General features: G+C 46.0%; 3 protein-coding genes across 6 annotated transcripts; 2 read left to right on the top strand and 1 right to left on the bottom strand.

The window, feature by feature from the left end:
* Nucleotides 1–744: 744 nt before the first annotated feature.
* On the bottom strand, nt 745–2,667 carry LOC309794845 (zinc finger and SCAN domain-containing protein 5B-like; the record flags this gene model as incomplete). The annotated part of the gene is made up of 2 exons (XM_082606717.1): nt 745–981; nt 2,380–2,667. The coding sequence occupies 2 exons, from the start codon at nt 2,665–2,667 to the stop codon at nt 745–747; spliced, it is 525 nt and encodes a 174-aa protein (XP_082462843.1).
* Nucleotides 2,668–6,905: 4,238 nt separating this feature from the next.
* LOC309794610 (uncharacterized protein) lies at nt 6,906–19,036 on the top strand. Of its 4 annotated transcripts, XM_082606314.1 has the most exons (4): nt 6,906–7,140; nt 10,257–10,295; nt 12,329–12,455; nt 13,783–17,878. In XM_082606314.1, exons 1-4 carry the CDS (start codon nt 7,126–7,128, stop codon nt 15,444–15,446), a joined length of 1,845 nt encoding a protein of 614 aa, XP_082462440.1. In that variant the 5' UTR covers nt 6,906–7,125; the 3' UTR covers nt 15,447–17,878. The 4 variants fall into 4 exon arrangements, 2 of the variants coding, with proteins under 2 accessions (XP_082462440.1, XP_082462441.1); XM_082606315.1 differs by lacking the exon at nt 10,257–10,295; XR_014292153.1 differs by lacking the exons at nt 10,257–10,295; nt 12,329–12,455; nt 13,783–17,878 and adding an exon at nt 18,625–19,036.
* Nucleotides 19,037–19,089: 53 nt separating this feature from the next.
* LOC309795151 (uncharacterized protein) lies at nt 19,090–26,077 on the top strand. The gene is made up of 3 exons (XM_082607228.1): nt 19,090–19,186; nt 21,918–22,044; nt 23,327–26,077. The coding sequence occupies exons 1-3, from the start codon at nt 19,172–19,174 to the stop codon at nt 24,490–24,492; spliced, it is 1,308 nt and encodes a 435-aa protein (XP_082463354.1). The 5' UTR covers nt 19,090–19,171; the 3' UTR covers nt 24,493–26,077.
* Nucleotides 26,078–26,711: the final 634 nt, after the last annotated feature.

The following is a 26,711-nucleotide window of genomic DNA, read 5'->3' as shown; positions in this document are numbered from 1 at the left end:
GTAGTTGTGGTGCACGGGCTTAGTTGCTCCACGGCATGTGGGATCTTCCTGGACCAGGGCTCGAACCCGTGTCCGCTGCACAGGCAGGCAGATTCTTAACCACTGCGCCACCAGGGAAGTCCCTGTGGCTCCTTTTTTTTTTTTTTTTTTTTTTTTTTTCGGTATGTGGGCCTCTCACTGTTGTGGCCTCTCCCGTTGTGGAGCACAGGCTCCAGATGTGCAGGCTCAGCGGCCATGGCTCACGGGCCCAGCCACTCCACGGCACGTGGGATCATCCCGGACCGGGGCACGAACCCGTGTCCCCTGCATCGGCAGGTGGACTCTCAACCACTGCGCCACCAGGGAAGCCCTGTGGCTCCTTTTTGATGCACTTCTTGGGAACTGGGAATGTTGGCCAGTTTCCTTTTGAAACGTCTGAGATCCCTTGGAGAGCCTCTTCTGTATCCTCTCTTAGTCGAAACTTCTTCTGGAACACAAGAGGAAAACATTCGGCATCCACATTTGAAATATCAGTTCCTTCTTGGGGATTCTTGCCGCCCTCTACCCTCCCAGAATGTGCTGAAAGAAGAGATTCAGCACACAACATTTAAAAAGGAGCATTTTCCGTGGTGCCAACCTCACTGGAACCCAGCACTGATGTTGGCTGAGGACTTCCCATCAACCAAAATACCTAAGAGTCTAGATTATTAAACACTCTGGAAAGGTGATGATGGAGAAGTTTGGCATTAGAGAACCAGCTCCCCCCTACCCCCCACAAGGAATGTTAATGCTCCGTGCCACCACTGGAAGCAAGTCACTAACTCCTCTGGATTCCAAGTTTCTATACTCACCACGACGCTTTGGAAGTTCAAGCTCTTGAGATTGACGGGTTCTTGTCTCTTCCGTGTCTTCCATCAGGTCCTTCTCCAAGTTTTCCTTGGGTCTCAGACCCTCTAGTTCACCTGTTTCAGGAATGATCTCTGGCAGGAGACTTTTCTGGTCCTGTCAATGGGCAACCAAGCAGAGTCAGTAACCATCCATCTTAGCCCAGAGAAAGCTCTGTCTCCTCTTCCCTCATCCCCCTCATATCCTAGTCTAAGACTCCAACTTTCTAAATATCAGTTTGGCGGATATACCCTGACTTCTTCTGGGCCGCCCTAATACTCCGATTGATAACTGTCTCCTAATTCCCAAGTCTGTCCTTAATCTATACTGACCACATCTCGCAATCCAGTCCGGACATCACAGTTGGCACTGTGAATTCGCTACGCATACGTCTCTCCAAGTCATCACAAATTCTCTCTGCCCCTGACTCTGGAGCAAAGGACTCTAGGTCCAGGTCTCCCGACTTCAGCACATTTTGACACATTGCCTAGATTTGTCTTTATGATGACAGTTGTCCTGTGAATGGTGTGATGATGAGCAGCAAATCCCTGGTCTCTACTCACTAGAAAACAATAGCATCCCCCACCCCCATCCCCATTTGGACAAATCAACTGTCTCCCGACATTCTCCAATATCTTCTGAGAGGCAAAACCACTCCAATTGGGAACTCCTCATTCAACTCAAGGGATTGACAATATTCTAAAATATGAAGTGCCTCTGAGGAAAACGACCATGGGGAAACAGCTGTCAAAGCATTCACCCGTGGCAAATTGACCCAGCACCATCCCATTGAGACAGGATTTCTTTCTCCTCACGCTTATGGCCACAAGCTTTCATGGCAGAGGGACAAAGATGGATGAGTCTTCATTCTCAGACTGTCTTGAAAATGTCTAGGAACCGAATGCTTCCATGGGAATTCATGGAGTCAATGGGTCCATTTGTGTCCTTTGCCAAATCTACCAATTACTCTAGCAGCCACGCCCATCTGAACCTCTTTTACCTTCTCCCAGACTCTCTCTAGGGATCAGCGCATCACACACTCACCCGCCCTCTTGACAGTTCCTTGGCTCTTGCCGGATCCTGCAGCTCTTGGCTTACCTGCAGGCCATTCTTTGGAGGTATCTCACTAACAAGGGATTGGGGATCCCTGGGTAGGTCTTTCTCATCGTTGGTGTCACTGAGCTCAACTTCAAACGTCTCAATATCCAAGTTTTGCACAAGATATTCATCTTGTATGCGAACTGTAGTCTGTGAGGGAAAAACTAAATTGAAATAGGTCTCCTATAAGACCTGGAAAGTAGCTCTCAAGGCATTCGATGACATCATACCACACAAGTTTACTTTTTTTTTGTTTACAAGATCAATATCTCTCAACGATGCCCAATGCAAAGTCTCACCCATTTGGGAATCACTGATTTAGAGTCAATCACTCAGGTCCTATCTTGTTCAGTCCCCAGCGTGCAGATCCCATCCCACCTCTCCCTTTCCCATACCAATCATAAGGGTCCCACTCACCCATTTCTTGGGTTTCTGGTTATTTCTTAGCATGTCCTCCATGTCTTTGCAACTCTGCACTCCACTTTCCTTGACTAAGACCTGGCACTCCAGCGGCATGCAGATCATAAACTGCTCCAGCACTAGCTTGTCCATCATCTGCTCCTTGGTGTGAAGATCTGGCCTCAACCACTGATGGCAGAGCTCACAGAGTCTCCTCAGATCCTGGACGGGGTCGAATTCCTCTGAGCTGCTAAATGTTCTGAAGCAAACGTGCCACATTTCCCAGTCACAGTCTGGCTTTTCCATAACTGTGTGTTGGCATGGCACAGACACTGGTGACTCTGAACTAGGGCCTTTGGGGAGTTTTCCACGACCCTGGAAAAATGTCTGGTCCTCAGCCATATTGATGGAGGAATTTTCCAATAGGACTCTGAGCAAACGCTTCTAGAAGCTGATGGCCAGTTGACCCCTATGGGAAGGGATTTCCTCTGCTTTTCCTCTGCAATAGAGTCACTGTTCAGAAGGCTGGGGACAAAAACAAACAAACAAACAAAAAGAATGAACCTGATGTCTTTCACTTTATTTCACCCTTCCATCTCTCCTACGTCCCTCATCCCAGTACTGGACACCATTCCCCCACTGTTTCAATATTTGATACCGGAAACTGTAATCCATTCTGTTATTCTTCTGACATCCACCTTTGTAGTAAAACAAAAAACTATCTGGTCAAAAATGTCTGTAGGGCCGCGGTTCAGAACCCTTGCTGAAAAAATGAACCACAGCACACCACACCAACGTGTGTGGAAACATTCTTCTCATCTCACAGCAGAGTTCAACAATCAACCATAGTTAATGTGGGGTTTGAGGGAGATCCATTGCTTTCACAAGGTCTCTGAGCTAATGCAAGGTGAATAGGAAGCCAAAGCTTTCTGAAGCCCACCTCCATCTGTCCTGATTTCTAAGCACTTTCTTTAGACATTCCCTCTTGTCACTTACCCCTTCGAGCCCTCTTGCCTTCAGTCTCAAGTCAGGGACTGGCTCTCAAAGTGTGTCTGGAGCTGAAATGTCTCTATATAGAGCTGGGGGAAATTCCAGGGGTGCATTCCCATAATGTCATCATCCCAGTGACTTGATAAAGGTCATGGAAGAAACCATTTTAGATAATCCGAGTAGATTCAATTTCCCATAAAAACTCCAACAGGAGAAACCTTGATTTATTCAAGAGGCCTCCATATGGTTTGGAGGGTGCTGGAGGAAAAGGAACCCTCCTACACTGTTGGTAGGAATATAACATGGCTCACAGCCACTGTGGAGAAGAGTGTGGAGGTTCCACAAAAAACTAAAACTAGAGCTACCATATGATCCAGCAATCCCATTCCTGGGCATAAATCCGGAGAAAATAATCATTGGAAATGATACATGCACCACAATGTTCATTGCAGCACTATTTACAATAGTCAAGGCATGGAAGCAACCTAAATGTCTATCAACAGATTAATGGGTAAAGGAGATGTGGTATATATACACAGTGAAATATTATTCAGATAGAAAAAAAAGAATGAAGTAATGCTATTTGCAGCAACATGGATGGACCTAGAGATTATCATCCTAAATGAAGTCAGAGAAAGACAAATATGATATTTGTGGAATCTAAAAAATGATTCAAATCAACTTATTTATAAAACAGAAACAGACTCACAGACATAGAAAACAAATTTATGGTTACCAAAGGAGAAATATGGTGGGGAGGGATAAATTAGGAGTTTGGGATTAACACATACACACTACTATATATAAAACAGACAACCAACAAGGATCTACTGTATATAACAGGGAACTGTACTCAATATTTTGCAATAACCTGTATTTGAAAAAAGTCTGAAAAAGAATTGATATATGTATATGTATAACTGAATCACTTTGCTGTACACCCGAAACTAATATAACTTTGTAAATAACTATACTTCAATATAAAATAAAAATTAAAAAGAAGAAGAAAGTAGGTGATTAGACCCAAGTTCAGTTTGATAACAGATACTAGACATTTTTTAAACATCTGCTAGCTACAACCTTGTGGTTTCAATATTCCCCCTTGCAATTCTAAAGCCATTTCCAATTCCAACCAATGCTTGCTTTACAAACACCCTTACATCTTGACTGCTCCAATTGTAATTCTTGACAAACAACTTATGGAACTAACTGTGGCCTTCCGTTTTTTGCCTTTATAACCTTCCTCCATTTTGTAGTCCAGGGGAACTCAATTCAAGTGCTTCTCGAATCTGTGTCTCCCGGCTGCAGTCATAACAAGCCACAAATACATGCTTCTTTCTTTCATTCAGGCCTTCGTTTCTGAAATTTTGGTTAACACTCATAACACATAAAAGTATGTAATTGACTACGTTGTCATTAGTTTTTACTGTCCGTCTCCTTTGACTGGAAGGTCAGAGTCACGAGGGCAGGCATCTTTGACATTTTGGATATTGATGTGTCCCATGTAGCCAAAATAGTACCTGGAATGAGATAGGCACTTAATGAGTGTTGGTTAAGGAGGGAATAAATATGATGGGACAGATACCTGTTTGTTTTTAAGCAAAGCTAACTGCTGTCTTTGCATGTCCCCTCAGGCTGTACTAAAAAAAAAAAAAAAGATTTAAATATATAATGAATCGCAATTTAGAAAGCCATTTCCACAGATTAGCCAAGTGTCCTGTGTCATTACACGCTCTGCTTCATTCCCTCACTTCTCAGACTTCAGTGTTCCTTCAGTCTTCACTGAGACCCTAACCTTGTTCACATGGCCAAGAGCTATTTCAGCAACCACTTTTTAAAAATTTTAATTAATTAATTAATTGTTTTGTGGTACGCGGGCCTCTCACTGCCGTGGCCTCTCCCGTCGCGGAGCACAGGCTCCAGATGCGCAGGCTCAGCGGCCATGGCTCACGGGCCCAGCCGTTCCGCAGCACGTGGGATCCTCCCGGACCAGGGCACGAACCCGCGACCCCTGCATCGGCAGGCGGACTTCCAACCACTGCGCCACCAGGGAAGTACTCAGCAACCACTTTTTTTTTTTTTTTTTTTTTTGCGGTACGCGGGCCTCTCACTGCCGTGGCCTCTCCCGTTGCGGAGCACAGGCTCCGGATGCGCAGGCCCAGCGGCCATGGCTCACGGGCCCAGCCGTTCCGCAGCACGTGGGATCCTCCCGGACCGGGGCACGAACCCGTATCCCCTGCATCGGCAGGCGGACTCCCAACCACTGCGCCACCAGGGAGGCCCTAGCAACCACTTTTGAATAACTAAAATGATGGTGGATATCAGCACTTTCAACATTTCACAAATATTTTTCTGAGATAATCTCCAGTCTCCATGCATTGTCACTGCAATTGCTGGTGATTAAATTATATTGACTCCCCAGCAAGGAAAGTAGGTCATGTAATCCAGTCCTTTATCTCTGGGTTCAGATGCCCCCTTTCCAAATAAAGTATGACTGTGACCATAGAGTCACACTCCAGGCAGAAAGCAGCAAGTGGTAAGTCACTCTTCTTTTCAGTCAGGTAGAGCTTGGCTTCTAAAAAAGAACTGGGGCTTCCCTGGTGGCGCAGTGGTTAAGAATCCGCCTGCCAATGCAAGGGACACACGTTCAAGCCCTGGTCCGGGAAGATCCCACATGCTGCAGAGCAACCAAGCCTGTGTGCCACAACTAGTGAGCCTGCGCTCTAGAGCCCGTGAGCCACAACTCCTGAGCCCACGTGCCACAGCTACTGAAGCCTGCGCATCTAGAGCCTGTGCTCTGCAACAACAGAAGCCACGACAATGAGAAGCCCGCGCACCGCAACGAAGACCCAACACACCCATAAGTAAATAAATAAATAAATAAATTTATATAATAAATAAATAAATAAGAACTGAATACATATCAAAATGTGGAGTAAGTAATATGTGTCGGTCACTGGATGGGACACCGTCACTGGCTCTACGTTTTTTGCGAGGGAACCAGAGACACAGCACATGGTCCACCTGCTTTTGGCCGCCCCACATCCCTTCTCTGTCTTGCCCGTCATGGCCGTGTCTGGAGTCTTTGCTCGCTTGACCCTGACCGAACACAGTGAAACTCTTAAGTTGAGTCTAAAGCTTCAGCCTGTATGTGTTGGAAGAGCAATAAGACACTGTTTATTAGACCTCAACTATGGCTGGATGCACTTTGTGTCTGATCAACACCCTGGTATCATGTGACCACTTTGTTTTGTAGGTTCGGAGAACATCTGAAATATTGTCTCTGTACCTCTCTGTGATGAGCACAGACCACATTCCACGCAAATATGGGTGCGTCCCCTTTAAGAAGCGTGAAACCCCGCCCTGGTTCTCAGAGATTCTGGACACTCCTTCCCAGCAACCCTCTGGGTGAGGCGGAACTTTTCCGGAGACGGGGAGCACCGCCCCTTGCTCGGGCCTGGAGCGCTGTGAACTATATTACCCGAAAGGCACTGCTCCTGAGCGTCGACCTAGAGGACCGCGTCTGGGCGGGTTTTCCGGCATGGACGGCGGGCGACATTTTGTAAACTCGGGTCAGTTCCCCGGTGGTGAGCTTCGCAGCACTGGGCCGGAGCGAGGTCAGGGAGCCTGGAGGGCGCTGTGCTGGCTTCTCTGAGGCGGGTCTGAGGCTCGGTGTGGGCGCCATCCGCCTTGACTCTGTCTCGGGGGCGGGATAGGGGCCGCCGGGCCTGGGCCCCTGCTTCGCCCACAAACTGTGCTGGAGGGGCCGCGCTGATGGATCCGATTCAGGTAAATGCTGCGCCCCCCGGGCCCTCAGCCAACTCTTCTTATTCTGCAGTATTTTTGTTCTTAGCAATATTCTCTTACATGTGTCCTGTATTTATATTTATTTGTCCCGCCAAACCTTGGGTTTCTGAATATTGAAATATTACCCGTGTAGAAAAAAATGGCAGAGAACTTCCAGTTGAATAAGCAGCTCTAGAATTGATATTCGGCCACGGCTCAAGTCAAGAAATGCGATATAAATAGGACCTCAGAAACCGCCAGTGGGGTTCTTCAAAACGATTATCCCCATCCCCCCAAAGTTAAGGTATTGTCTGATGTTTTAAGTAAGCTTTTCTTTTTTAAAAATTTATTTATTAGTTTTTGGCTGCATTGGGTCTTTGTTGCTGCGCGCGGGCTTTCTCTAGTTGCAGAGATGGGGGCTGCTCTTCGTTGCGGTGCGCGGGCTTCTCATTGCGGTGGCTTCTCTTGTGGAGCACGGGCTCTAGGCACGTGGGCTTCAGTAGTTGTGGCGCACAGGCTTAGTTGCTCCGTGGCACGTGGGATCTCGGACCAAGGCTTGAACCCGTGTCCCCTGCGCTGGCAGGTGGATTCTTAACCAAACTGCAATGCCAGGGAAGCCGCCTTCTTGCTTTTTAAAAAAAAATAAATTTATTTATTTATTTTTGGCTATATTGGGTCCTCGTTGTTACACGCGGACTTTCTCTAGTTGCGGCGAGCGGGGCCTACTTTTTGTTGCGGTGCGCGGACTTCTCATTGGGTGGCTTCTCTTGTTGCGGAGCACGGGCTCTCGGTGCGCGGGCTTCAGTAGTTGTGGCGTACGGGCCTAGTTGCTCCGCAGCATGTGGGATCTTTCTGGACCAGGGCTCGAATCCGTGTCCCCTGCATTGGCAGGCGGATTCTTAACCACTCCGCCACCAGGGAAACCCTTGCTATTCTTGATACTTTCGCCAACTACGTGGAAATTATTCCACGACTGTAGTTTACCTTCGCTCAGTTGTTTTAAAACTTTTTATGAATGGAATCAAGTAAATATTATGATGTATTTTCCTTCATTTGCAAAACATGGCGTGACTTTACTTACGTTTTTCATAGCTGTCCGTTAATTTGTGTGTGTGTGTGTGCAGTATTCTTTAGTATGAATATATGAGTAAAATGTCATTTTAAATTCTGCTGTTGAAGGCTTTTTTGTTTTTTGTTTTGTTTTGTTTTTTGGTCTGCTTTCTGTATTTTTTTTAACATCTTTATTAGAGTATAATTGCTTTACAATAGTGTGTGCTTTCTGTATTGATAAACATTGCTACTATAGTCATACCTGCCATGTCTTCTGGGGTATATCAAGAATACATTTGTCTAGGGTATATGTTAAAATTATTGTATTTAAATGAACATTTCCACTTTTTGATCTTGTTTTGCTCCATGTTACTAATTTTAACTTAGGTCTTTGAATGAGATGATTCTACTTAATCTATTCCATAGTTACGTTTAAAAAAGGAATAGTTTATTTATTTTGGCTGCACTGGGTCTTAGTTGCAGCACGTGGGATCTTCATTGCGGCATGTGGACTCTTCCTTGTGGCACGTGGACTGTTGTGGCATGTGGACTCCTTAGTTGCGACATGCAGAATTCTGAGTTGTGGCATGTGAACTGTTAGTTGTGGCATGCATGTGGGATCTAGTTCCTCGACCAGGGATCAAACCTGGGCCCCCTGCATTGGGAGTGCTTTACCCACTGGACCACCAGGGAAGTCCCCCATAGTTACATTTTGATAAACATTTATTATGTATTAGGTAAACTTACAGTTTTACAGTGTACGTCCACTTAGAGAGTTTGTGCTTTTTCAGTGATTGTACTCTTATAATAATATTTATTTTACTGTTAAGTTTTCTTACTCTGGTGGTATTGGAAGAGAAAATGATTAAGAAATATCTTGTTAAAATATTTGTTTGAAGGGGGACGAAGTGAATCATTGTAAGGGTAATAAGTCATAAGGCTTCGAATCCCTTTCAAGACGTTTAGAAAGTAAGAAGATATTTCCATAGAGGATGGAATAGAGGTCAGGTCCTATAGCTTGTTTCCTTTCTCTTAAGATTATTTTATTTTACTTTACTTTTACTTTACTCTTTTCCCCACCATGGTGCTGGGATCTTACTTCCCAGACCAGGGATCAAACCCGCGTCCTTGGCAGTGAAAGCATGGAGGCCTAATCACTGGTTTGCCAGGGGATTCCCCTCTCTTAAGTTTAAAGTATCAGAAATGACAACCAGTTATCCCAAACTGCTGAAGGTCAAGCACTTTTACTCTGATTCTAGCAATAACCCCTTTATCACAGATTCACTTTGGATGTGAAGCCAGTAAGCGGTAGTTCCATTCTCTATCACATGCGAAAAAAGCGTTTAGGAAATTACAAATAATCTCTGAACATTTGTGGGAAAAAAAACATGGATATATCAAAGAATAGAAATAAATGAAAAAAGTACATGTTCTTGAATCCTATTATATAATGTTATAATAATTTCAAATCAGAACTTAATCTATGGATTATGTAAGTTGGAATTTTATATAAAACAATTTTTAACATAACCAAAGTAAATTTGAAAAAGAAGTATAAAAACTCCTGGTCGGCTTTTATGGCCAACTACAAGCCACAAGAAGAGAAAAATGTGTTATTGGCAAGGGAGAGACAGAATAAGGGAATCAAATGCAAGTGTCAGAAACAGAGCTGTACATGAAATGAGACTTAATTTTGATATTTGTGGCTTAGGGCTATAATAGTGTTATATATCCTGACACAACCATTTTTTTGCCAACATGATCCTGTATTCTTTTTTCTCATTGGGCTCTAGTCACACTGTCCTCATAGATAGTAGTCAAACACGCCAGACGTGACTCTGACAAAGAGTCTTTGCACTTGTGTTTTCCACTTCTGGAAAGCCTTTTCTCAAGATATCCTCATGACTTTATGGCACAACTCCAGAATACTTTCTGCCCTCTTTTACATGCTTTGTTTTTCCCTTAAGTATTTGCCTTTGCCTGAAATATTAAATGTTCACTCATTAATCTTCTTTTTTGTCTATGTTGCTGATGGGAATTAATATTACATGGCCCTGGTCTTCCTACAGGTTCCACGTTCAACAGAACCACTTATGAACCCTGCACCGGTGAGTGTAGGTGTCCTGGAAGTATTTTGCTGTCACTCTTCCTGGACTTGGTGGCTGTAGACCCTAGAGAAACCCTCAGCCCAGGTTTCCAAGTCCAGGCCAGAGGTTATATGGACAGATTCCCATTTTTGGCAGCCAGTGGACTGAGACGTGAAAGGTTGTCTTAGGTACGGGGGTAGTACGTACAAATGTTTGAGGATGAGATTGAGATGGGAGTGTTCTAGGACTTCTAGGTCTCTGTTACTGTCTGGTGAGAACAGAGAACAAGGGGGCCAGAGTCAGGCCTAGAATGGTAGCCTGAGAAGTTGGGTTTTTGTTTTGAGAATGATGGCAGATACGGAATTTTTGGAACAGAGAGGGAAAGTGATGTGACTTAGGTTTTAAGAGGCTACTCCTGGCTGTGGAGTGCACAGAAGACTCGGGGAGAGGAAGACAAGGAGATAATCAAGGAGGCTCTTGTAATCATCTAGAAGCACATTTGTTGTCCCTGGACGAGAGTGACAGATATGAAGGTAGGAAATAACTTGGCTTCTGGATTTGTTTCTTAAGTAGAGGTAGACCAGATTTTCTAATGTGGAGGGCTCACAGATGACTCCAAAAGTTTTTTTCCCTTTGCATCTGGAAGGGGGTATGTGCCATGACCTGGGACGGGGAAGTCAGTGGTAGGAGTCATTTTCAGTGAGAATATTAGGAATTGGGTTTTGGCTGTGTTGAGTCTCAAATGTTCCATTGACTCCCAGGTATAGGAGACAACCCGCTGAACATGCAGCGCTAGAGTGCTGGGGGAGGCTTCAGTATTCCCTTATGGGACAAAGGAAGAGACTTGGGCTGTCACAAAGAACTACAAGAGCAGTGAACATCAGCGGGAAGGTAGGGGGTAGGGAAAGTCCAGCGGGTGGCCCAGGTTTTTATGGGGGAGTGGCCATGAAATTAATGCAGAGGGAAAGCAGTAATGGAGGTGAAGTGATAGCAAAGTCAGGCTGGTGCTTTTACCCTCCTGTGCACGCACCAGCCTTTTTTTTTTTTTTTTTTTTTTCTTTTTTTTTTTGCGGTATGCGGGCCTCTCACTGTTGTGGCCTCTCCCGTTGCGGAGCACAGGCTCCGGACGCGCAGGCCCAGCGGCCGTGGCCCACGGGCCCAGCCGCTCCGCGGCATATGGGATCCTCCCAGACCGGGGCACGAACCCGCATCCCCTGCATCGGCAGGCAGACTCCCAACCACTGCGCCACCAGGGAGGCCCACGCACCAGCCTTTTGTGGTGGAACTTGGGGAGTTTCTGTCACAATGTCAGATGAGTTTACCTAAGGTGTGTCAAGTGGGTGTGGATTTTGAATGGGTGTTATATGGACAAAGATTGTAACCGTTGAAGAAACATAACTTGCAATATAAAAGTGGAACCAGACCAGGGGTATTTAGATCTGCATGTTTTGACTGAGGTTAAAGTCAGGAACAAGGCCTGGTGGGGAAGTCTTCCGAACAGGGCTGGGGAACCGCCAGTGGAGAGTTGGAGTACGGTGGGATCCTGTTGCATTGGCAGGAACTTTCTGATGCCGTGTGCAGAGGGTATGTGAGGAGGCAGGAGACATGCCAATTTTGTGGGCCGGGTGGTGGTGATGGGGATCAGCTGTATGAGGAGTTAGTTAGCCAGTGAGTAATATGCATGTGGGGAAGGTGTGTGACCAAATTGCCCCAGAGCCCTCATACCAGGAGTTTAAGAGAGGACGATGAGCCCAAGTTTGTTTGTGTCTAGGTAACGTGATCCTGGGGACTCTCAGGCTGTTGTCTTGCAGGAGAGGGAGGGGGCCATGCATACCAGGCGCACAGCTTAGATGGCATCTATCTGTCCACTTGCCTGTTGTTGCTGAGAGTTGTATCTAGTGCTCAAGGAAGTACGAAGAGTTTTTGGGTACCAGTGCCCTTTAAGTTAGGGACCTGTGGAGGATGTTGAACCCAGAGTGAGTATGGGTTAGGGGTACTTACGGGGTCCTGGGGAGAGAGGCTGCTTATGTACACACCTGTCCCCGTCATCACAGGGTTCTGTGACCTTTGAGGACGTGGCTGTGTACTTTTCCCAGGAGGAATGGAGGCTTCTTGATGAGGCCCAGAGACTCCTGTACCGCGATGTGATCCTGGAGACCTTTGCACTTGTTGCGTCATTGGGTAAGGCCCTCCCACCTATCCCAGCGTCCTGGGCAGGTCTCTGCCTTTCCCCTGTCTTCCAAGGACAACTCTGCTCTGTTCACGGCTAGACAGTGGCCTCATCTCTGTTACTGCTTCCTTGTCGGCTGTGCTGTAGATGCCAAGGCTGAGTGAGTGTGTGTACAACCTCCTTCCAGAAGGAGCCCCAATATCAGATGCTCTGAAGTTTTGTCAGGGAAGGTTTTCTGGGTCAAATGACTTGGAATTAGTCCAGTGGGTTCCATTAGTCTCAGCCACTCCCTGCTAAGTGGACTCTGTTGACCCACACACCACTGTGCTCCAGGCTCTGCCCTCTAGCTAACGTTTCCTGGGGCCTCGCTATTTCAGGAATTGTTGGGACTCGATGTGTTCACTGTTTTTGGGGTCCACTTGGCTGTTGCTGTGAGACCCTTCTCAAAGATGTTTTTTGCGATATTTTTCTTTGCTGAGGTTGTTTTGGGATTGGTTGTCCCCCTGGGCCCGTACTGACTGCTCACCTATCGTGTCTTTCCCTTAGGACTTGCATTTTCTAGGTCCCAGGTTGTTTTCCAGTTGGAGCTGGGAGGTGAACCATGGGTACATGACACAGTGGACATGACTCTAGGCATAGCTAGAGAGACCCAAAGTGGGAACCACCTTGGTGATTGGCATCAGGAGGAGGAAGTGATATCACGGCTGGGTTCAGATCATATCAGGAACACGTCCTGTGCCCCACAATGTTTTAGGGCCAAGACCAGTGACTATGTACCTCATTTCTATCTTTCCTACCCATTCTTGATACTTTGCTCCTTCTGTCATTTCAACTCTGAATTCGAACCCAGGATTCTCCCTCACCTCTCTGTCTTCCACTCTTTATTGGTCTTCTCCATCCTCACTCTGATGTGCTCTCCAATATTGGCCTACTTTAACGTGTCATGAGTTCCCCACATATCCTTAAAATAGTCCATGAACACTACCTCCTCAGTGACAGTCAGTTTTCCTGAGCCTGGACACACCTTTCCACACAGCACATGTGGCACCAGCAGCCAAGGCCCTGGTGAAAACCGTGCCCAGAGGAGTGAGTTGTGGACCCCAGCTCCTCCGTGTGCTCCACCCCATCCTGTGTCTTCCACCGGGTGAGTCGTCCCTGTTCTGTGACATGTAGAGGCCCAATACTGCACAGCAGTCCTTTGGTAACCTGCCCCAGCTCTCTCGTCCTGAAAATAGTCCCATGGATTTATTCGTTTCTATGTCAGACGCATATTTGTAATGGGGCTGCATCCTTCTACCAAAATCTACATGAAGTTCACCCACATTTCTCTGCTTTCAGGGTGTTGGCATAGAGCAGAGGATGAGGAGACACCTTCTGAGCAGAAAGTTTCTGTAGAAGTGCCACAAATAAATACTTCAGAGACAGACCTGTCCACCCTGAAGTCCTATCCCTGGCAGAGGTTCTGCCTGTACTTAGAAGGTGGCTTGCATCTAGCTGAGGACCGTGGCACAAACCCTGGTCAGAAACTGTGTGGGGCAGGTGTGAACTTTCACCAGCACAGTGGAGAGGCACTCTTTAGAAGAGATGTGGGTAAGACCTTTATGAAGAGCCACACAGTCCGTGCATACAAGAAGTCTTTCACATGCCAGGAGCCTGCGAAGGATTTCCCTTGTACCTCTGGCCTTCTCCAGCACCAGGTCACTCCACAAAAGGACACCAAGTGTGTAGAGGCCTCTCACAATGGACAAAGGCAGTATAAATGCCACGAATGTGGGAAAGCCTTCTGCCGGAAGTCCAGGCTTGCTCAGCACCAGAGAGTCCACACTGGAGAGAGACCTTATGAACGTGATGAATGTGGGAAAGCCTTTGGCTGTAAATACATACTTGTTCAGCACCAGAGTGTCCACACTAGAGAAAAGCCTTATGGATGCAGCGAATGTGGGAAAGCTTTTAGTGAGAGACACACACTTGTTCGGCACCAGCGAATTCACACTGGAGAAAGGCCTTACAAATGCAGTGAATGTGGGAAAGCCTTCTGCCGCAAATACAGACTTGCTCAGCACCAGAGAGTCCACACTGGAGAGAGGCCTTATGAGTGCTGCGAATGTGGGAAAACTTTCACCCGTAAACCCATACTATTTAAGCACCAGAGAATCCACACTGGAGAAAGGCCTTATAAGTGCAGTGAATGTGGTAAAGTCTTTAGATGCAACTCCACCCTCATTACTCATAGAAGAATTCACACGGGGGAAAGGCCTTATGAGTGTAGGGAATGTGGGAAGTTCTTTAGCCGAAGCTCTCAACTTACTGTGCACCAGAGAATTCACACTGGAGCCAAGCCTTATGAGTGTAGTGAATGTGGGAAAACCTTCACCACTAAAAGCAAACTTGTTCAGCACCAGAGAGTCCACACAGGAGAAAGGCCTTATGAATGTGGAGAATGCAGGAGAGCCTTCAGCTGTAAACGCATGCTTGTTCAGCACCAGAGAATCCACACTGGAGAGAGGCCTTATGAGTGCAGTGAATGTGGTAAAGTCTTTAGATGCAACTCCAGCCTCATTACTCATAGAAGAATTCACACGGGGGAAAGGCCTTATGAGTGTAGGGAATGTGGGAAGTTCTTTAGCCGAAGCTTTCAACTTACTGTGCACCAGAGAATCCACACTGGAGAGAGGCCTTATAAGTGCAGTGAATGTGGGAAAGTCTTTAGATGCAACTCCAGCCTCATTACTCATAGAAGAATTCACACTGGGGAAAGGCCTTATGAGTGTAGGGAATGTGGAAAGTTCTTTAGGCAAAGCTCCCACCTTAAAGCCCACCAGAGAATTCACACTCTAGCAAACACTTATGAGTGCAGTGAATGTGGGAAACGTTTTAGCCAAAGCTCTACTCTTATTAAGCACCAGCGTTCACATTGGAGAAAAACCACGAGTGCACTAAATGTGGCGATTTCTTCAGCCAAAACTCCCAGCTTACTCAACACCGAAACGATCATGCTATAGAAAGGCATCGCCAGTACAGGAAATGTGGAAAATTTTTCTGTCAAAGTCTGCTCTGACTGAGCACCAGAAACTTAACAGCCCAGATGGGCCCTATGAACGCAGTGAATGTAAGAAAGCTTTCAGCTGAAGGTCTAACCTCATTCGTCACCAGAAAGTTCCTACTGGAGAAAGGCCTTCCAATGAGATGAGGAGAGCTCCTTAGTTAATACCTCATACTGAATAGGCTCTGTGAGGGAGTCATCAACTGGAAGTTGAATGCTGTACATCTGAACCGCCCTAGTGTGCAGATTGCCTATGAGTACCAGGTTCGTAGGGCGCTTTTAAGGAGCTGTGCTGTACTTTCTGACTTAATGTCACTGTGAGTTTCTTACTCACCCAAGTGGTAGATCCCCATTCTTGGCACCAGTCACCTCAGTGTGGTCAGGGTAGGTAGATCTGTGTGCTCGCTCATCCCCTTGGAAATGCATGAGTAGCCTGAGCACTTGGGTGTTGTCATTCTTTTTGGTCCTGTCAGGACCACAGCAGCTGTGACCGATGGAAGCCACCTTGGCTCTGCTGGTGGCTGACAACTTCTTTGGTGGCATTGTCTCATATCATGCTCAGGATAGGTGTTTCAAGGTTTATCTCACTCTGGGAACTATTCGCCTCAGTTTGCTTTGCTCTATATCATAATGAAGACTATTATTTAAGCCACCTTTCGTCTTGGGGTTTGTTCACTGTCAGACTGGTGTTGAGAACCAAATTGGACTGTCAGGATGATGAGGAACTGGTTCTGTGAGTGTTCCAAACTTCGTATACCTCAATGAAGGTAGTATCATGGCAGAGAGTAGTTTTCACTCCAGTTTCGGTCCAATCTGTTGTCCAAGGCCTCCTAGGATAGACTGCAGGGCTCTGTGGGACTGATGTTGAATTCTGGATGTCAGAAGTTTTGGTGGGTCCCTACGTCACCTGAGATGAGGACAGTTGTGAGAACCACCAGTGATTTCTGGAGCAGCATGAATGGTTCTCTATTTCACATGGGATGTCACATCGTGCCCCCAGTACTGTTCAAGAGAAGAAATTCTCTAGGTCCAGCTGGAAAAGAGTCATGTGCCATAATGTGCCCAAAGTGTTAGGCTGGTGTTCCTGAGTGTTAGATTACAGGCATCAGGTGGGAACCATATTTCGTACAGAAACACTCATGGAATTAATAGGGAGTGAGAGACAAGCAAACAAGAAGGGATGAGCCTTTTCTAAAGTTTCATCCACAAATGTTCCAGTGACTGTGTCTGTTCAGGATAAAGTGTTTGAAGAAATTCTCAGGAGTTCCAGAGCTGTTCCTCTCCTCCTGAGCCCCCAGTCAGTGTCAGACTGAATAATGTAAAGGTTTTAGGAATCAGCATCTGCAAATAATTTATCTCAAGGCCATTGCTGCACAGTGAAAACAGTGAGGAATGAAAGTGGAAATTGTGTAGTCCAGGCATGTGAAGTTTAGTACCCAGGCAGAGTTCCTGGATAACTTAACTGGAAACAACTTTCATTGCTCACCAGTCTTCTTTGCTACTGCTACAGATTCCCTCCCATGGGCAAGGGGAAGTGATGGGGTTAATGTGAGGTTGCCAGAGTTCTGCTGAAAAGGAGATTCAGCAAAGAGATTAAGATTTTTATGTGAAGCCAATTTCTTTTGAAATTTAATTAGCTGTATAGTTGGTATGCACGGAACAGAACATACCTAAAATGCACAACTTGATAAGTTTTAGTACTTGTAAAGCCACGGAACCATCATCATAACAAACATCTGTCACTGCCATATCTACTTTCTGACATCTCTCCCAGGACTTTCAGGCAACTACTATTGACTGACTTTTCTCCCATTCAATTAGTTAGTGTTTTCTAGACTTTTAATATCGTTGGAGCCTTAATGTTTACTTTTGTGTTTGTCTTTTTTAATCTCCATGCATAGTTACTTTGAGAATCATCTAAGTTGCCGATGTGAATAATTCATTTTTCTCGTGATAATATACTGTTTGGATATACCATTATTTCACTGGTATTCATCTGTTAAAGGATGGCGTTTTGTGGTTTCCAGTTTGTCTCTCACAGATAAGCTTACTATTAACGTACATAAAATCCTTTATATGAACACATGGTTTCATTCTAAAATGAATGACTGTACCCAAATGCATTCCCATCGACAGTATGGGAACATTCCAGTTCCCCTGTGTTCCTCACCACTACTTTGTTGGTATGGTCAGTTGTTTGAATATTTCCCGTTTTAAAAGCGTGGAGACGTATCTCACTGTGGTGTGATTGCATTTCCCTAATGATTCATGATGTTGAACATTATTGTGTTCATTTGCCAAGTGTATGTCTTCTTTGACAAAATGTCTGTTTTCTTATTAGTAACTGAGAAGTTAATAAATGTGTTGGAATTTGACTTTTCTTCGGTGACTTTGCTGGGTGGAATAGGTATTTGTACTCAACATTATTAGTACATACACATTATTAAGATACTTCTATTACTCTAAGCCTAGACACTTAATAAAAAAGCCAACCGACCCTTCATTGTTGTGTTTGCCAATTTCCCTGGTATGAATACTCCAACTGTGGGCAATTTCAAGCTGTGTGTATGAGGTTATTACTGACCCGGAGGCACAGCAAGCCAAACGCTGAGATGCCAAGGTTTGCTGGGGAGTATTTTCATTCACAAGGCAGCCAAGTGAGGACACAGAAGAACAATTCTTAGATCCACCCTCTCGGTGGCAAGGTGCCTGTGATATTTAGGGGATAAAGAGGCAGGGTGGTCTTAAGTGTGGGGAAAGGCCAATCAGAGTTAGAGAAAAGGCGAGGTAATTGGTGTGTACAGGTGAGTTTAATTACATGCTTCCTCACGGATGTGTGTTCAAAAGTGGTGTCCATAAGTGGACAACGTCACTGGCTCTAGTCTTTTCTGAGGGAACCAGAGAAACAACAAATTGTCCCCCTGCTTCTGGCCGCCGCACGTTCCTCCTTTGTGTTGGCCACCATGGCCCTGTCTGGACCTTGACCTAACGCAGTGAAACTCATAAATTGAGTCTAAAGCTTTAGCCTACATCCATTGGAAGAGCAATAATACAGTGTTATTTAGACCCCAGCTCTGGATGGATGCACTTTGTGTCTGAGTGACAACCTGGTATCATCTGCCCATTTGGTTTTGTAGGTTTGGGGAACGTCTCATATATTATGTCCGTGTACCTCTCTGTGATCAGCAAAGACTACATGAAAATCTGGTGCGTCCCTTTTAAGAAGCGTGAAACCTCGCCCCCTTCCTCAGAGCCTCACTCCCAGAAACCCTGGCGGAGAGGCGGCACCTTTCCTGGAGGAGGGGAGCGCCGCCCCTTGCCGGGTCCCGGAGGCCTGTGAACTACATTACCCTGAAGACACTGCGCCCGTTCCTTGGCGCCCCTGGACCAATAAAGACTCAGGAAAGAGGCACTTCCGAGCTGGAGGACTGCGTCTGGGCGGCTTTTCCGGCGTCTGCCGTGGTCGTCATTTTGTAAACTCGGATGTGTTCAAAGGTGGGGAACTTCGCAACGCATGGCCGGCCCGAGGTCAGGGGGTCAGGAAGGAGCCGTGCCCGCTGCTCTGAGCTTGGTCTGAAGCTCGGCGTGGTTGCTCTCTGGCCTGACTCTCTCTCGGGGCCGGGAGGGGCGCCCGTGCTCGGGCCCCACCTTCGCCCACAAACTCGAGCGACGGCGACAGCCCAGATGTGTCGGATTCAGGTAAATGCTGCGTCATCCGGGCCCTCACCCAACTCTTCTCATTCAGCGGTGTTTTATTTTATCTGTGTTCTCTTACCAGTGTTCTATAGTTATTTTTATTCCTCCAAACCTTGGTTTTTCGGATTTTCAAATATGACCTGCGTAGAAAAAGAAAATTGCAGAGAACTTCAATGTGCAGTTCAGTAAGCTCTAAAACTAATATCCGTTCACCGCTCAGGTCGAAAAATGCGATATAAATAGGACCCCCCCAGAAGCCAGCCGCCTGTGGGGTTCTTCCAAAACAATTATCCGCATCCCCCCAAAATGAGTGTACTGGCTGATGTTTCAAGTAAGCATTTTCTTTCTTTTCTTGATAGTTTTGCCAACCATGTGGTAAATATTTGCTGATTCTAGTTTTTGTTTGTTTGTTTTTAATGCACATACTTTTTATTTTATTATTATTTTTTTGCGGTACGCGGGCCTCTCACTGCTGTGGCCTCTCCCGTTGCGGAACACAGGCTCCGGACGCGCAGGCTCAGCGGCCATGGCTCACGGGCCCAGCCGCCCCGCGGCATGTGGGATCTTCCCGGACCGGGGCATGAACCCGTGTCCCCTGCATCGTCAGGCGGACTCTCAACCACTGCGCCACCAGGGAAGCCTGATGATTCTACTTTTGCTCGCTTGTTTTAAAATTTTTTATGAATTGAATCATGTAAGAATTCTGTGTTTTTCTTCATTTGCACAATATGGTGTTATTTTACCCATGTTTTTCGTGAGTATCCATTCATTTTTCTTTCTGCGAAGTATTTTATAGACATTACTATATGATTAAAATGTTTTTATAGACCTCTTAAAGGCTTTTCTTTGTTTATGGTTTTTTGTTTGCTTTTTTGTTTGGTCTACTTTCGTGTTTATAAACTTCATACTGCAGTCATCTGCTGTGTGTTCTGGGGTATATAAAGCATGCACTTGTCTAGCATGTATATTAAAGTTACTATTATATGTAAATGAACATTCCCACTTTTTGCTCTTGTTGAGCTCCAAGTTACTAATTTTAACTTAGTTCTTTGAATGAGATGATTATACTTAGTCTTCATCTATCCCATAGTTGTATTTTCATACACACTCATTGTGCATTAGGTAAACTTAACAGTTTTACAGTATACAGGCACATAGAGGGTTTTTGCTTTTTCAGTGATTTTACTCTTCTAATAGTATTTATTTTACTGTTACATCATCGTTCTCTGGTGGTATTGGAAGAGAAAATGCTTAAGACATCTTGTTAAAATCCTCTTTTTAAGGGGGATAAAATGAATCCTTGTAAGGATAAAAAGGTATAATGCTGGGAATCCCTATCAAGATGTTTAGAACCCAAGAAGGTATTCCCATGTTTATATGATGAGGGTGGAATAGAGGTCAGGTCTCATAGGTTGTTTCCTTTGTCTTCAGTTTAAAGAGTTATCAGTGATGTCCAGTTACCTCAAACTACTCTGATTCTACTCACAACCTCTTTATCACAAATTAATTTTCTGGTGCTATTTCCTTCTTGTTGCTCCTTCTCTCTCCCTCTTTTTTTGGCTGTACCATGCAGCTTGCAGGGATCTTAGTTCCCTGACCAGTAATCATACCCTTGCCCATGGCAGTGAAAGCACCAGGTGAACTGGGTTTCAGCCATGTTGAGTCTCAGATGTTCCAGTGACTCCCCAATATAGGAGAAAAGTGGCAGCTGAACATGCAGATCTAGAGTGCTGGGGGAGGCTTCAGGATGCCATTAGGCAACAAGGGAAGAGAGGGGGGCTGTCACAAAGACAGACAAGAGGAGTGGTCATCAGCGGGAAGGTACGGGGTAGGGAAAGTCCAGCAGGTGGCCCAGGTTTTTATGGGAGATTGGCCATGAAATTGATGCAGAGGTAAGGCAGAAATGGAGGTGAAGTAATAGCAAGGTCAGGCTGGTGCTTCTTTCTTTTCCTGTGCACTCACCAGACTTTTGTGGTGGAACGTGGGGAGTTTGTCACAACGTCAGATGAGTTTACCTAAGGTGTGTCAAGTGGGTGTGGATTTTGAATGGGTGTTATATAGACAAAGATTGTAACTGGTGAAGAGACATAATGTGTAATACAGAGGTGGAACCTGAACAGGTGTATTTAGATCTGCATGTTTTGACTGAGGTTAAAGTCAGGAACAAGGCCTGGTGGGGAAGCCTTCAGAACAGACCATTGGAGAGTTGGGGTATGGTGGGATCCTGTTGCATTGGCAGGCACTTTCTGATGCCGTGTGCAGAAGGGTATGTAAGGAGGCAGGAGACATGCCAATTTTGTGGGCTGGGTGGTGGTGATGGGGATCAGATGTATGAGGAGGTCCACTGAATAATATGCATGTGGGGAAGGTGTATGAAGTAATTGCCCCAGGCCCTAATACTAGGAGTATAAGAGAGAAGGATGGGGCTAAGTTTGCTTGTGTCTGGGAGACATGATAGTGGGTACACTCAGGCCGTTGTCTTGGAGGAAAGGGAAAGGGCCCTGCATACCAGGCTCACAGATTAGATGGTATCTATCTGTCCACCTGCCTGTTGTTGCTCAGGGTTGTACATACTGATCAAGGAAGCATGAAGAGTTATTGGACCCCACTGCCCTCTAAGTCACGGAGCTGGGGTGGATGATGAACCCAGAGTGAGTACAGGCTAGGGTTAGAAGTACTTATGGGGTCCTGGGGAGAGAGGCTGCTTATGTACAAATCTGTCCCATCATCACAGGGCCCTGTGACCTTTGAGGACGTGGCTGTGTACTTTTCCCAGGAGGAATGGAGGCTTCTTGATGAGGCCCAGAGACTCCTGTACCGTGATGTGATCCTGGAGACCTTTGCACTTGTTGCGTCATTGGGTAAGGCCCTCCCACCTATCCCAGCGTCCTGGGCTGCTCCCTGCCTTTCCTTCTTTTTCCAAGGGGAAGTCTGCTCTGTTCACTGCGAGACAATGGGCACATCTCTATTAATGCTTCCTTGTGATCTGTGCTGTAAGTGCCAAGGCTGGGTGAGCGTGTAGACCGCCTCCTTTCACAAGGAGCCCCAATACCACCTGCTCTGAGGTTTGTTCAGTGACGATTTTCTGCTTCAAAAACTTGGAATTAGTTCAGTGGGTTCCATAATTCTTAGCCACTCTCAGCTAAGTTGACTCTATAGGCCCTACCACTTCTGGGCTCCAGCTTCTGTCCTCTTTTAGGTGACATTTCTGGGCCCTGAGTGTACCGGGCATTGTTGTGAACCAACATGGTCACTATTTGTGGGGTCCACTAGACTGTTTCTATGATACCCTCCTCAACGAGTATTTTTGTGAAATTATTTTTCTTTCCTGAGGTTTTTTATGGGAGGATTGGTTGTTCCCCTGGCCAGTTGTTCTCCAACTGTAGCTGGGAGGAGAACCCTGGGTACGTGACAGAGTGGACATGACTCCAACCACAGCTAGGGGGGCTCAAAGTGGGCCTGGCCCTGGTGATTGGCATCAGGGGGAGGAAGTGATAACCATGGCTGGGTTCAGATCGTATCAGGCACATGTCCTGTGCTGAACACTGTTTTGGTGCCAAGGACAGTGACTGTTTTTCTCATTTCTGTCTTCCCTACCCATTCATGGTACTTTGCTCGTTCTTTCATTTCTACTCTGACTTTCAACCCAGGATTACCCCTCACCTCTCTGTCTTCCACTCCTTATTGGACCTCTCCATCTTCACTCTGCTGTGCTCTCCACTCTTGGCCTACACTTAATGTGTCATGAGGTCTGCACCTATTTTTAAAATACTCCTTTTACACCAGCTACTCAGTGACAGTCGGATTTTCCTGGTCCAGGATACAGCTTTCCACACAGCACACAAGTGTCACCAGCAACCAAGGCCTGTCAAAACTGTTTCCAGAAGAGTGAGTTGTGGACCCCTGGCTCCTCTGTGAGCTCCCGCCACCCTTGTGTCTTTTGCCCGGTTAGTCCTCCCTGTTCTGTGACATGGAGAGGCACAGTGCTGCACAGAGGCCCTTTCCTTAACATGCTGCCAGCTCCCTTGTCCAGAAAATAGTCCCATGGATTTATTTCTTGGTACGTCACACACATATTTGTGATGGGGCCACCTCCTTCTTCCAGAATCTACATGAAGTTCATCCATATGTCTGTGCTTTCAGGTTGTTGGCATGGAGCAGAGGTCAAGGAGATAACTTCTGAGCAGAATGTTTTTGTAGAAGTGCCACGAATAAATACTTCAAAGACAGACCTGTCCATCCAGAAGTACTATCCCTCGGAGAGGTGCTGCCTGGCCGTAGACAGTAGTTTGTGTGTAGCTGAAGACCTGGGAACAATTCCTGGCCAGAAACTGTGTGTGTCAGGTGTGACATTTCACCAGCACAGTGGAGGGAAACTCTTTAGAAGAGACATGGGTAAGGCCTTTATGAGGAGCCACATAGTCCATGCATCCAAGAACTCTTTCACATGCCAGGAGACTGGGAAGGATTTGCCTGGTAGCTCTAGCCTTCTCCAGCACCAGGTCACTCCACAAAAGGACGCCAAGTGTGCAGAGGCCTTTCACAATGGACATAGCCTCTATAAATACTATGTATGTGAGAAAGCCTTCAGCTGCAGACACAACCTGGCTCATCATCCGAGTGTCCACACTGGAAGGAGGCCTTATGAATGCAGTGAATGTGGGAAAACCTTCAGCTTTAAAGGGGTACTTGTTAAGCACCAGAGAATCCACACTGGAGAGAGGCCTTATGAGTGCTGTGTGTGTGGGAAAGGCTTCAGCTGGAAAAGCTCACTCGTTGAGCACCAGAGAGTCCACACCAGAGAATGGCCTTATAAGTGCAGCGAATGTGGGAAAGCCTACAAACACAAAAATTCACTTGTTAAGCACCAGAGAGTCCACACTGGAGAACGGCCTTATAAGTGCAGTGAATGTGGGAAAGCCTTCAGACACAAAAAGTCACTTGTTCACCAGAGAGTCAACACTGGAGAATGGCCTTATAAGTGCAGTGAATGTGGGAAAGGCTTCAGACACAAAAAGTCATTTGTTCAGCACCAGAGAATCCATGTTGGAGAACTGCTTTATAAGTGCTGTGAATGTGGGAAAACCTTTATTTCTAAAGTAAACCTTTTTCGTCACCAGAGAGTCCACACTGGAGAAAGGCCTTATGAATGCAGTGAATGTGGAAAAACCTTCATTTATAAAGATGGTCTTGTTCGGCACTGGAGAGTTCACACTGGAGAAAGGCCTTATGAGTGCAGTGAATGTGGAAAAGCCTTTAGCCGCAAAGACTCGCTTGTTAAGCACCGGAGAGTCCACAATGGAAAATAGCCTTATAAGTGTAGTGAATGTGGGAAAACTTTTGTTTTTAAATATTAATTGATTGGTTGATTGATTTAGCTGTGCTGGGTCTTAGTTGCAGCACCCGGGATCTTTGATCTTTGTTGTGGCATGCAGGATCTTTAGTTGCGGCATCTTTAGTTGAAGCCCCTGGGAAAAACTTTTAAATAGCGACCCACTCACACTTGTTTGGCACCAGTGAATTTATATTGGAGAAAGGCCTTACGAGCGCAGTGAAAGGGGAAGTTCTTTAGCCAAATCTCCAACCTTATTGTACACCAGAGAATTCACACTGGAGCAAAGACTTATGAGGGCAGTGAGTGTGGGAAGTGATTTAGTCAAACTTGTCTCGTTTTACACAAGAGAGTTTACACTGGGGAAAGGCCTTGTAAGTGCATTGAATATGGGAAACATTTTAGTCAATACTCCACTGTCATTAAGCACCAGAGTTCACACTGCAGAAAAACCATATGAGTGCACTGTATGTGGAGGATTCTTCAGCCAAAACTCCCAGCTTACTCAACACCGAAAAACTCATGCTACAGAAAGGCATCACCAGTACAGCAAATGCGGAAAATTTTTCTGTCATCAAGTCTGCTCTGACTGAGCACCAGAAACTTAACAGCCCAGATGGATCCTGTGAGCACAGTGAACGTAAGAAAGCTTTCAGCTGAAGGTCCAACCTCATTTGTCACCAGAAAGTTCCTAATGCAGAAAGGCCTTCAAATGAGATGAGGAGAGCTCCTTAGTTAATACATCATACTGAATAGGCTCTGTGAGGGAGTCATCAACTGGAAGTTGAATGCCGTACATCTGAACAGCCCTAGTGTGCAGATTGCCTATGAGTACCAGGTTCGTAGGAAGTTTTTAAGGAGCTGTGCTGTACTTCTGACCTGTGCAGGGCCCTTGCCATACTTAATGTCACTGTGAGTTTCTTATCTCTACTAAGTGGCAGATCCCAGTACTGGGAATCAGTCACCTCAGTGTGATCAGGGTAGGTCAGCTTTTGTGCTCTCCTATCCCTTGTAGAAAAGCATGGATACCCTGAGCACTTGGGTTTTGTCATTCTCTTAGTTCCTGTCAACTGCGTATGACAGGACCAAAGCAGCTTTGATCATGGGGATCCAGTCCAGTTTCTCCTGGTGGCTCACAGTGGTTTGCCTTCTTTGATGGCATTCTCTAATACCATGCTAATGGTGGATTTTATTTAGGTCCAAGTTACCCTGTTTGGGAATTATCTGCCTCATTTTTTCTGCTCTATGCCATAATAAAGTCTATTATTTAAGCCACCTTTCATTTGGGGGTTTGTTCGCTGTTAGACTGATGTTGAGAACCAAATTGGACTGTCAGGATGAAGAGGAACAGGTTTTGTGGGTGTTCCAAAGTTTGTATACCTCACTGGGGATAGTATCATGGTGGAGAATAGTTTTCACTAATTTGAATTGTTGTTGAAGGCTTCCTGGGGTAGACTGCAGGGCTCTGTGGGACTAATGTTGTGACCTGGATGTCAGAATTTTTGGTGGGTCCCAAGATCACCCTGTGATGAGGACAGATGTGAGAACCACCAGTGATTTTTGGAGCAGTATGAATGGTTCTCTTTTTCACATGGGATGTCACATCATGCCTCCATCCAGTACTGTTCAAGAGAAGAAGTTCTCTAGGTCCAGCTGGAAAAGAGCCATGTGCCATAATGTGCCCAAAGTGTTAGGCTGTTGTTCATGAGTGTTAGATTACAGATATCAGGAGGGAACCATATTTGGCAGAGAAACACTCTGGGAATTAATAGGATGTGAGAGACTAGCAACAAGAAGGGATGAACCTTTTCTAAAGCTGCATCCATGCATGTTCCCATGACTATGGCTGTTCAGGATAAGGTTTTTGCAGAAATTCTCAGGAGCTACAGAGCTATTTCTCTCCCCCTGAGCCCCCAGTCTGTGTCAGGCTGAATAATGTAAAGGTTTTAGGAATCTCATAGCATCTGCAAATTGTTTTTCTGAAGCCCACTGCTGCACGGCGAAGACAATGGGGAACGAGAGTGGAAATCACGTAGTTCAGGCACGTGAATTGTAGGACCCAGGCAGAGTTCCTGGATACCTCAAGTGGGAACACGTTATACTGCTCGCCAGCCTGCGTTGCTGCCGTGACGGCATCCCCTCGTGGGAGCAGGAGAGGTGATGGAATGGAGCTGTGGTTGCCCCCGTTTCACTGAA

Source organism: Mesoplodon mirus (genome assembly GCF_964341445.2).
Source record: "Mesoplodon mirus genome assembly, chromosome: 19".
In the NCBI taxonomy this organism is placed as follows: Eukaryota; Metazoa; Chordata; class Mammalia; order Artiodactyla; family Ziphiidae; genus Mesoplodon; species Mesoplodon mirus.
The sequence above is the reverse complement of the archived record's forward strand: the minus strand, read 5'-3'. Positions and strand labels throughout refer to the sequence as shown.

Bases quoted from the DNA above. Each gene is read 5' to 3' on its own strand.
- LOC309795151 (XM_082607228.1), top strand. The intron at 22,045-23,326 runs GTAAGGCCCTCC...CTGTGCTTTCAG, and splicing joins TGCACTTGTTGCGTCATTGG to GTTGTTGGCATGGAGCAGAG.
- LOC309794610 (XM_082606314.1), top strand. The intron at 10,296-12,328 runs GTGAGTGTAGGT...CCGTCATCACAG, and splicing joins CACTTATGAACCCTGCACCG to GGTTCTGTGACCTTTGAGGA. The intron at 12,456-13,782 runs GTAAGGCCCTCC...CTCTGCTTTCAG, and splicing joins TGCACTTGTTGCGTCATTGG to GGTGTTGGCATAGAGCAGAG.